Source organism: Solanum stenotomum, unplaced genomic scaffold (assembly GCF_019186545.1).
Source record: "Solanum stenotomum isolate F172 unplaced genomic scaffold, ASM1918654v1 scaffold37374, whole genome shotgun sequence".
Taxonomy (NCBI): domain Eukaryota; kingdom Viridiplantae; phylum Streptophyta; class Magnoliopsida; order Solanales; family Solanaceae; genus Solanum; species Solanum stenotomum.
The window spans coordinates 29,629-39,674 of NW_026034393.1; the positions used below are offsets into that span (position 1 = coordinate 29,629).

Here is a 10,046-nt window from a genome sequence, read left to right on the forward strand (position 1 = left end):
CTAAAGCAACGGTGTAATTCTTTGCTCGTTTTGATTCATTATAGCGGAGAATGGGATACAAACAATTGGTTTGTGGATTATTCCATGGAAGGGGTGATTATCAATACAGATGTCCATTCCAATGGATTGATTCAATTGATTGAAATCACCTGAATATCAATATTTTCATCAATATTGCCGATGTTGATATGTAACAATATGGGATTGCGAGTATACATAGAATTCTTCAGAAAAGGATAACTTTTAAAACTGCCCATTATATTGTTTAAGGCTTGGCTTAGATCAATAGGAACAACTGACATAAACTCTTCATGAGAAAAGATGGATCAGCATACCAATTTTAAACTAATTCACCCGCAAAAGAGAAGTGAACAACAACAATAACATTTCAAACCTACATAGTTGAAATAGGAAAAGAGAGATATCAGCCATATCCCGACTAGTTTATTAGTATTCGAGCTGAAAAACGGAGAACACAACATCATTAATCTTAAATATCAGCAACATCCATTTCAAAGTTTGCGCATAAGCAAAGGAGCACCATACTGTGGTTGAGTAGAAACTATTGCAAGTGGAGCATGTGTATAAGACGGAGAGAGTTCGAAGGAGAAATTTTGTAGTATCATTGCTATTGCCATCTTTGCTTCCATCATTGCAAAGTTTTGTCCGATGCAAATTCGAGGTCCCCGGCCAAATGGAAAAAACGAGGCCTGTCCTTTTGTTGCCTTTGCCACTCCTTCACTGAATCTTTCTGGTTTGAATTCCTTCGCGTCTTCACCCCATAATTCCTTGTCATAATGAATTAATACTGTGAGTATAAAGAGTTGCACTCCAGCTGGTAGACTCAGCTCCCCTAATTTGACTTCATCTTTAATCCTTCTACGAAATGTTGCTACTGGGGGGAATAGCCTTAACGTCTCGTTCAAGATCATTGTCACCTAAGGAAAGAAAAATATATTGCATAAGTTGGAAGTAAAATTAGTTCACTTCTTATAAAATTTAGGTGTCATGCCTTTCCGAGATATTTTAGTAGTCTCTAACTAATTACTTGCCCTTATGAGACTGAAATAGGACGATAGAAAATGTGGTCTATCTGATCTCAGTTGTAATAATTTCGCATTAATCATGGGCAATACGATTTAAAAGCTACTCTAATTTTATAGTGTTCTTCATCTTTGAAGTGTGATCTATTTTTAAATTGTCTTACATATCGAACTTGTGGAAAGTACTTACAATTTTGAGGCGACTTAGTCCTTCCAAATTTGGTTTTTCATTTCCAAAGACCTGCAAAACCTCATCTCTGGCACGTACTTGCCACTCTGGGTGTAGGCACAATAAAATCATCGTCCAGACGAGCAACACTGAATTGCCCTCTTGTCCAGCAAAATAGAACAACTTGCACTCTTCAATCAACTCAATTGTTGTCATTCCGAAATCCTTGTTTCCGTGTTGTTCAATTTCTTTCATATTGGATTCAAGTAATATGCCTAATAAGTCATTTTTACTAGTTTCCCCTGCTTCCATTGCCCTCAATCTTTTGTTGATGATACGCCTAATCGTTGTTTGGATTTGCTTTTCGATTTCCTGCATTCTTTTGTTCCTTTTAGTAGGCAAGAACCTAACAAAACAAATGTAAAAGCAAACAAGAAAAGTTATTTTAATTAGGACAAAGTAATGAACATGTGATTTTCCATATTATGTAGAAATTTCACAAATAAATCGTTATACCTAGATCCTGGTATATAAACTGAATGAGTCATGTCCATTACATACTCAGCTTGTTCTTTCTGAAGTTCAAATACTTTTCTCCCTTCTTCATAGCTACTCCCAAATGCGGTTCGAGAAATGACTTCACCTGTCATTAATTGAAGGTCTGGCCATACATCGAGCTCGACTGATCTTTCCTTTGGAACAATATCCTCCCATTTGCTTATCATTTCACTACAACTTTGATAAAACGCTGGCAACATATGCTGTACAAAACAAATTAATCGCAAAAACCAGTACTAGTTATCAGTAGTAGAGCTTCATGTTAGCTAAATTTAGTAGTAATAAGACTATGAAGTAAAAAAAATAACCTTTAAGTTCTCAAAATGGAAAGCAGGATTGATGATTTTTCTGTGTTTGGCCCATTTGTCTTCCTCAAGAAACGCAAGACCTTTAGCGAATGACTTGGCAAATGGATTGGGATGAGCTATCTTTTGATACCCATAATTCTTTGTGAAAATCTCTTTTACATGTTCAGGATCTGTGATCAACACTGCTGGATATGGGCCAAGCCACACAAAAGAACTTTTACCTGAGAGTAATCCGTTCTCGCTTAGGAAAAATATATATAAAAAAAAAGGCATAATATAATTATCAACTATGAATTCATAGGGCTCTAATTGCTTAGGTAATGACATCAGTCAACTGTAGTCTCTAGAGTTACCACGGATCTGCCTCTAGGTTGGAGCAAGGGTACCGATCGAAAAGGGGTTCATCTTTACAGAAAATTAATTACATTGTATATATACAAGAAGAGAAAAAAATTTATTCTTTTAAGGACAAAGAATAAAAGAAACATACCATTTTTGTTGATGGAGTCGAGGAAAAAAGGGATGAGCCTTTGAGCTATATCATCAGAGAAATTGATGGGCTTAGATCTAGCTTCATTTAGTTTATTTGTGAGTTCGTTCAAATCGCCATAGAATAATTTGTATGGATTTCCCTTAAGACCACTCTTTCTTAAGAATTTTTCAAGTTTCTTTGGCTTAAACCATGCCCAATTCAACACTCTCCATGTATATACCAACAAAATTGCAACACAAATTGCTTCTATAATTCTGTTGTAAGAAATCTCCATGAAAGTAATAAGACTCTTCTTTCTAGCTACTTTCTTTTACATAGAAAAAAGAGGGGAAGTAAGCTAATTTATATCTTCTTAATAACATTAATTGTTGGATACATCTCGTCTCCATTTCCGCCAATCAATTTCTTGGATGGGGGCACATGGCATACGTTACATTTAATGACTAGGATTTAATTGACCAAAGAAAATATGATTTAGATGATAAATACATTGTATATTTAGTTCAAAAAATTATTGTAATCCCACAATCTTAGCAATGTATTATCTTGTCCATAAATATAGTCAAAAAAAAAAAAGGACGAATGTAATAGATTTATTTATCTTCTTCATCCAAAACACGAGGGCAAGACTTATTCCTCAAAGGCACAAATTCCTATGTTGAAAAGACTACTCCCAATATACGTTTTTCGCCTCAAAATAAGTGTGTCCATTTCGCTTGTTTCACGCTTATTAAGAAAATTAGAAAAATAACAAATAAAAGGTATAATTTTCTAAGTTACCCCTATTTATTATATGTTTTTTGAGAGTCGAGTACTATTAAGTAGCAGTAGTTCTTTAATACAAGGGTGTATTCGGAACCAATTACTATTTGTTGTTCTGAATTCTTAAGCGATTCTTGTTTTGAACAATTTTTTTTTTTTGATAAAGCAACACTCATTTAGGGATGGTGAGACTAAAAATTAATGCCTTGCCTTCTTTAAATTAGCTTGTAAGATTTGGAGATTATGTTGTGTTCTATTTTCCAGTGGTTGTGGTCAGTGGCGGAGCCAAGTAAGGCTCTCTGAATTGTTTAATCATTGTTAAAAAAATTATGTATAAATAGTAGATATTGAACCCCTTTGGCTTCTTCGTGTATTTTTTATGTAATTAGGTTTCGACCTTATGAAACAGACTTGCAGGACTGGGAGTGAACAATTTATATGAACAATTAAATGCAGTTTATATAGATTTTTGTTATACGGTTAAAGGCTTAACTTGGATCAATTGAAACCACTGATATAAACTCTTCATAAAACAAGATGGAGCATCATAACAAGTTTCTTCTACTAAATACTGGAAATGAGGGGAATAGCCTTAACGTCTCGTACAAGATCATTGTCACCTAAGGAAAAAAAAATGTATTGCGTAAGTTGGATGAAGAATTGGTTCACTTATTACAAAATTCAGGGGTCATGCCTTAATTCAGAGATATTTCAATCTCATAGTAATTGCCCCTCCGAGACTGAAATAGGATGATAGAAGTGGCCTATCTGATCTCAACCCGAATTTGCATTGGACAAAACTTTGCAATGATGGAAGCAAAAATGACAATAGCAATGATACCACAAAAGTTCACCTTCAAACTCTCTCAGTCATATACGCATGCTCCAGTTGAAGTAGTGACTATTCATCCACAATATGGTGCTCCTCTGGTTATGCGCAAACTTTAAAAATGTTGTAGTTTAGTTAACCATATCAAAAATGTTAAACTTTTTCTTCAGTGTGTGTTTTAGATCTTCAACATTTTATGGTGTTTAGCTTTCATCTAGTCTTGTGAAGAGTGATTTCTATATATGTAACTCAAACTTTCAACTGCGTTATGAAGAATAATAAATGGATTGGAATTTTGTATAGTATTCCCATAAATGAATCGAGCAAGTTTCTTCGAAGGTTAAACATTGTTAAATCTTTTAATGGTTGTGATATTTTTCAGTTTTGATTATTTTCTCGTTGTGAATTTTGTGGTTACAACTCATCTTTATATTATCAAGTATTGGCTTGTAAAATAGACGAAGATGTATATAATACCATTGCATCCATTATTATTATTTAGTGGTAATGAATACAAACTTAGGATTAATAAATATTGTGAAAATGCACAAGTACCCTCCAACCTATGTCTGAAATCTCAGAGACACACTTGTACTTTACTAAGGTCCTATTACCCCTCGAACTTATTTTATAAATAATTTTCTACCCCTTTTCGGCCTACGTGGCACTATCATTGAAAAAATTGTCAACACACGCTGGGCCAGAAGATATTTGGAATACATTTTCTCTACGAAAACAAGTACGTAAAAATGAGCTGAAATATGACTTTTGTAGTAGAAGTAGGAAAAACAAGCATCACAAGTGACATTCCACATTGATTGTCTTCTAAACCTTCCAATACACCTTATCTTCATCCTCACAATCCCTACGGCCCCATCCCCACCTCCTAGAGTATTTGTCTAGACTATATATATGGATAACAACTAAATATACACTTGTACTATAAAAAATAATTTAAATATATTCTTTGCTATACTTTGAGTTCAAATATACCAATCTCGTTATACTTTTAGTCTAGATATACCCTTTCCGTTATACTTTTCGTCCAAATATACTCCTTCCATTATAGCTTCCGTCCAAATATACGTCTTCCAGTATAACAAGGGATATATTTTGTTATATATAAATACTTTTAAATTAATATTATTTTTTAGAACACGAGAAAATAAATAAGAAACCCGTTTATTAATATCCCTAGATAATATCATTGAATCCCACAAAATTGAATGGATCCAAACAGATTGGACAAAGGACTTTATTAGTACTGGACAATGATGTTTTTGTCTTCGATATTATAGAGAGAAAAGCTAGGCCTTATCTAGTCCAACAAACAACAAATTAAAAAAAAGGTAAATTAGCTATTTTCCCCTCTTTTTTCTATGCAACAATAAACAGCTAGAAAAATAAAATTATCATGGAGATTTTGTACAACACAATTATAGCAACAATTTGTGTTGCAATTTAGTTGGTATATATATGGAGAGTGTTGAATTGGGCATGGTTTGGGCCAAAAAAATTGGAGAATTTCTTAAGGCAAAGAGGCCTAAAGGGAAATCCATATAAGTTACTCTATGGAGATTTGAATGAACTCACAAAAAGTATAAGCTTTATGTCTAAGTCTAAGCCTATCAATATCTCTGATGATATAACTCAAAGGCTCATCCCTTTTTTCCTTGACTCCATCAACAAAAATGGTATGTTTCTTTTATTGATTTGGTTAGAAAGTAAACACTCCAACTTTGAGTATGCATGTCTACATACCTCAACTTGTCTTCACTGTGTGATTAGTTTATCTAAACTTTATGTGCCACGTTATGTTGGGTGTTTACGGACACAGTGGAGATCAGTTGGAGTGTTTAGTTGCTAGTTGAGACCAAGTTTAGGTGTCTAGATTTGAACCTCAAAGTTGGAGTGCTTATTTGTCAGCTGAAATCATATTTGAGTGTTTGTTTATGTATTATGCTTTTTTTTTCTAATCGAAAACAGATTACAGGCAGGTAAAAGTTCGTTTATGTGGCTAAGCCCATATCCAACAGTGTTGATCACAAATCCTGAACATGTAAAAGAGATTTTGACAAAGAATTATGTGTACCAAAAGCAAACTCATCCAAATCCATTTGCCAAGTTATTGGCTCAAGGTCTTGTGTTAGTTGAGGAAGACAAATGGGCAAAACACAGAAAAATCATCAATCCTGCTTTCCATGTTGAGAAGTTAAAGGTTATATATACTTCTTTTTTGTTGTATTGAATTTAGGCCAAAAAAATCAGAAAATTCAATTTTCTGTTTTTTTTTTTCATTTTTTTTGTACAGCATATGTTGCCAGCATTTTATATGAGTTGTAGTGAAATGATAAGCAAATGGGAGGATATTGTTTCAAAGGAAACATCATACGAGCTCGATGTATGGCCAGACCTTCAATTAATGACCGCTGAAGTTATTTCTCGAACTGCATTTGGGAGTAGCTATGAAGAAGGGAGAATAGTATTTGAACTTCAGCAAGAACAAGCTGAGCATATAATGGACATAAGTCGTTCAATTTATATACCAGGATCAAGGTATAATAATTTACTTTTGAGATTTCTACATCATATGGAAAATAAAATGTTCATTACTTTGTTTGCTTTTAAATCTGTTTTGTTAGGTTCTTGCCTACTAAAAGGAACAAAAGAATGCTGGAAATTGAAAAGCAAGTCCAAACAACGATTAGGCATATCATCGACAAAAGATTGAAGGCAATGGAAGCAGGGGAGACTAGTAAAGATGACTTATTAGGCATATTACTTGAATCCAATATGAAAGAAATTGAGCAACACGGAAGCAAAGATTTCGGATTGACAACAACAGAAGTGATTGAAGAGTGCAAGTTATTCTATTTTGCTGGACAAGAGACCACTTCAGTGTTGCTCGTGTGGACAATGATTTTGTTGTGCCTACATCCAGAGTGGCAAGTACGGGCCAGAGAGGAGGTTTTGCAGGTCTTTGGAAATGAAAAACCAGATTTGGAAGGATTAAGTCGCCTCAAAATTGTAAGTACTTTCCACAAGATCGTAGGGTAACTTAGTAAACTATACCTTTTATTTGTTATTTTTCTTAATAAGCGTGTAACAAGCCAAATCAACACACTTATTTTGAGACGAAAAAGTATATTGGAAGTAGTTTTTTCAACATAGGAATTTGTACCTTTGAGGAATAAGTCTAGCCTTCGTGTTTTGGATGAAGAAGACAAATAAATCTATGACATTTGTCTTTTTTATTTTTTTTACTATATTTATGGACAAGATAATATATTGCTAAGACTGTGGGATTACAATAATTTCTGGAACTAAATATACAATGTATTTATCATCTAAATCATGGTTAGATATTTTCTTTGGTCAATTAGACCTAACATATGCCATATGTCCCCAATCCAAGAAAGAAATTGGGGGAAATGGAGAGGAGGCGTATCCAACAATGTTATTATAAAGTTACAAAATTAGGCTAACTCCCCCTCTTCCTTTTTTTCTATGTAAAATAAAGCAGCTAGAAAGAAGACTCTTATTACTTTCATGAAGATTTCTTACAACATAACTATAGCAGCGATTTGTGTTACAATTTTGTTGTTATATACATGGAGAGTGTTGAATTGGGCATGGTTTAAGCCAAAGAAACTTGAGAAATACTTAAGAAAAAGTGGTCTAAAGGGAAATCCATACAAATTACTCTACGGAGATTCGAAGGAACTCACAAATAAACTCAATGAAGCTAGATCTAAGCCCATTAATTTTTCTGATGATATAGCTCAAAGGCTCATCCCTTTTTTCCTCGACTCCATCAACAANTGAACTAACTCTACTTCCAACTTATGCAATACATTCTTTTAATTCCTTAGGTGACAATGATATTGTACGAGACGTTAAGGCTATTCCCCCCATTACCAGTATTTAGTAGAAGGAACAAAGAAGAAGTCAAATTAGGGGAGCTGCATCTACCAGCTGGAGTGATACTCATTATACCTGCAATCTTTATTCATTATGACAAGTAAATATGGGGCGAAGACGCGAAGGAATTCAAACCAGAAAGATTCAATGAAGGAATGTCAAAGGCAACAAAAGGATAAGTATCGTTTATTCCATTTGGTTGGGGACCCCGAATTTGCATTGGACAAAACTTTGCAATGATGGAAGCAAAAATGGCAATAGCAATGATACTACAGAAGTTCTCCTTCGAACTCTCTCCATCTTATACACGTGCTCCATTTGCAATAATTACAATTCATCCACAGTATGGTGCTCCTCTGCTTATGCGCAAGCTTTGAAATGGATCAAATACTACTAAATAGTTGGGCTCTGGCTGAAGTCACTCTTTTCGAATTTCAACGTTGTAATTTTGAAATTTTAACGTTGTTGTTCACTTTCTTCTTCACTTCTCTTTTGTGGGTGAATAAGTTTAAACTTGTTATGATGCTCCATCTTGTCTCATGAAGAGTTTATATCAGTGGTTCATATTGATCCAAGTTAAGCCTTTAACTGTACAACGAAAATCTATATAAACTCCATTTAATTGTGCATATAAATTGTTCACTCCCAGTCCTACAAGTTTGTTTCATAAGGTCGAAATTTAATTACATAAAAAATACACGAAGAAGCCAAAGGGGTTCTATATCTACTATTTATACATAATTTTTTAAAAGGCATAATACATATATTGGACCCTAAACTTGGTTTCAAATTTTAACTTTGACCTCCAACTTTCAAAGTGCACAAACAGACACTTTAACTATCCAACTTTTAAATAAATAAACACACGATTTTTGCAGCCAAAGAGCATGAAATGCAAACGCTCCAACGTGTATTTGTGAGCCACTCAATGGCTGCCAACTAATTAAATATTTTACACGTCATTTTAGAACTAAAAAAATCAAAATTAATTTTAATTTACATACAAGAATCAAAATTAATTCCTATTAATGATTTTTAGAGCTTGGAGCTCATTGTTTGATGGAGCTTAGAGGTTTGTTGATGGTTGGCTTCTTGGTTTAGGTGTTTGTGGTTGTTGGGTCTGTTTTCATGGGGTTTGGGGGGTCATTTGGATTCTCGATGGATATGGTGGATCTAATGGATTTGGGGTCGGGTATTTGGTGGGTTTAGCGAGCTCGTTCGCTTCATGGTTGTGCTCCGATGTGAGGAAGAAGGAGAACGGCTGGGTATTTGGTGGCGTTTTGCCTGAAAAAGAAGAAAGTGAACGGAGGTTTTGGGTTGCCGGATATTGGCCAGAATCCGGGGGGTAGAGTTGTCATTTCAGCATTTTTTTACTGTTGTGGGACTCGAAAATTACTCCTAACTCGCGCAGAATACGTGCACATCACGCGTTTTGCCAAGTAGGATTCGCGTGTTTATTTATTAAAAGGTTGGATAGTTAAAGTGCCTGTTTGTGCACTATGAAAGTTGGAGGTCAAAATTAAAATTTGAAGCCAAGTTTAGGGTCCAATATATGTATTATGCCTTTTTAAAACTATGCATAAATAGTAGATTTTTCACGGAAGGGGATTCAGATAGCCTTACTTGGCTCCGCCCCAGACCACAACTACTGGAAAATAGAACACACCTCCAAATCTTCCAAGCTAATTTAAAGAAGGCATGACTTCAATTTTTACTCCCTCCGTCCCTAAATAAGTGATGCTCTAGCAACTAAAAAAAATTGTTCCAAAACAAGAATCACTTTAGAATTCAAAACAAAATATAGTAATTGTTTCCAACTACACCCTTGTATTAAAGAACTACTTCTTCTTAATAGTACTAGACTCTCAAAAAACATCTAATAAATAAGGGAAAATGCATAAGTACCCCCCCAGCCTATACCCGATATCCCAGAGACACACCTAACCTTTACTAAGGTCCTATT

The 10,046-nt window shown here is 34.4% G+C and overlaps 2 protein-coding genes across 3 annotated transcripts in view; one reads left to right on the forward strand and one right to left on the reverse strand.

The window, feature by feature from the left end:
• Nucleotides 1-423: 423 nt before the first annotated feature.
• LOC125852599 (cytochrome P450 CYP72A219-like) lies at nucleotides 424-2,893 on the reverse strand. Its single transcript, XM_049532331.1, has 5 exons — nucleotides 2,569-2,893; nucleotides 2,079-2,299; nucleotides 1,729-1,973; nucleotides 1,234-1,618; nucleotides 424-938 (listed from the first exon to the last, which is right to left on the reverse strand). Exons 1-5 carry the CDS (start codon nucleotides 2,843-2,845, stop codon nucleotides 513-515), a joined length of 1,554 nt encoding a protein of 517 aa, XP_049388288.1. The 5' UTR covers nucleotides 2,846-2,893; the 3' UTR covers nucleotides 424-512.
• Nucleotides 2,894-5,486: 2,593 nt separating this feature from the next.
• Nucleotides 5,487-10,046, forward strand: part of LOC125852601 (cytochrome P450 CYP72A219-like) — a 10,371-nt gene continuing 5,811 nt past the window's right edge. Inside the window, exons 1-5 of one of the 2 annotated variants that reach the window (XM_049532333.1) lie at nucleotides 5,493-5,856; nucleotides 6,160-6,380; nucleotides 6,474-6,718; nucleotides 6,805-7,189; nucleotides 8,035-8,611. In XM_049532333.1, coding sequence (XP_049388290.1) covers nucleotides 5,772-5,856; nucleotides 6,160-6,380; nucleotides 6,474-6,718; nucleotides 6,805-7,189; nucleotides 8,035-8,187 — 1,089 coding nt within the window. In that variant the 5' untranslated portion in view covers nucleotides 5,493-5,771 and the 3' untranslated portion in view covers nucleotides 8,188-8,611. Of the gene's footprint in view, nucleotides 5,857-6,159; nucleotides 6,381-6,473; nucleotides 6,719-6,804; nucleotides 7,190-8,034; nucleotides 8,612-10,046 lie in introns of those variants that run through there. The other variant, XM_049532332.1, reaches the window with a different exon arrangement.

Bases quoted from the DNA above. Each gene is read 5' to 3' on its own strand.
- LOC125852599 (XM_049532331.1), bottom strand. From the start codon at position 2,845: ATGGAGATTTCTTACAACAGAATTATAGAAGCAATTTGTGTTGCAATT. The intron at 1,974-2,078 runs GTTATTTTTTTT...TGTTTTGTACAG, and splicing joins TCCATTTTGAGAACTTAAAG to CATATGTTGCCAGCGTTTTA. The intron at 1,619-1,728 runs GTATAACGATTT...TTGTTTTGTTAG, and splicing joins GTTTATATACCAGGATCTAG to GTTCTTGCCTACTAAAAGGA.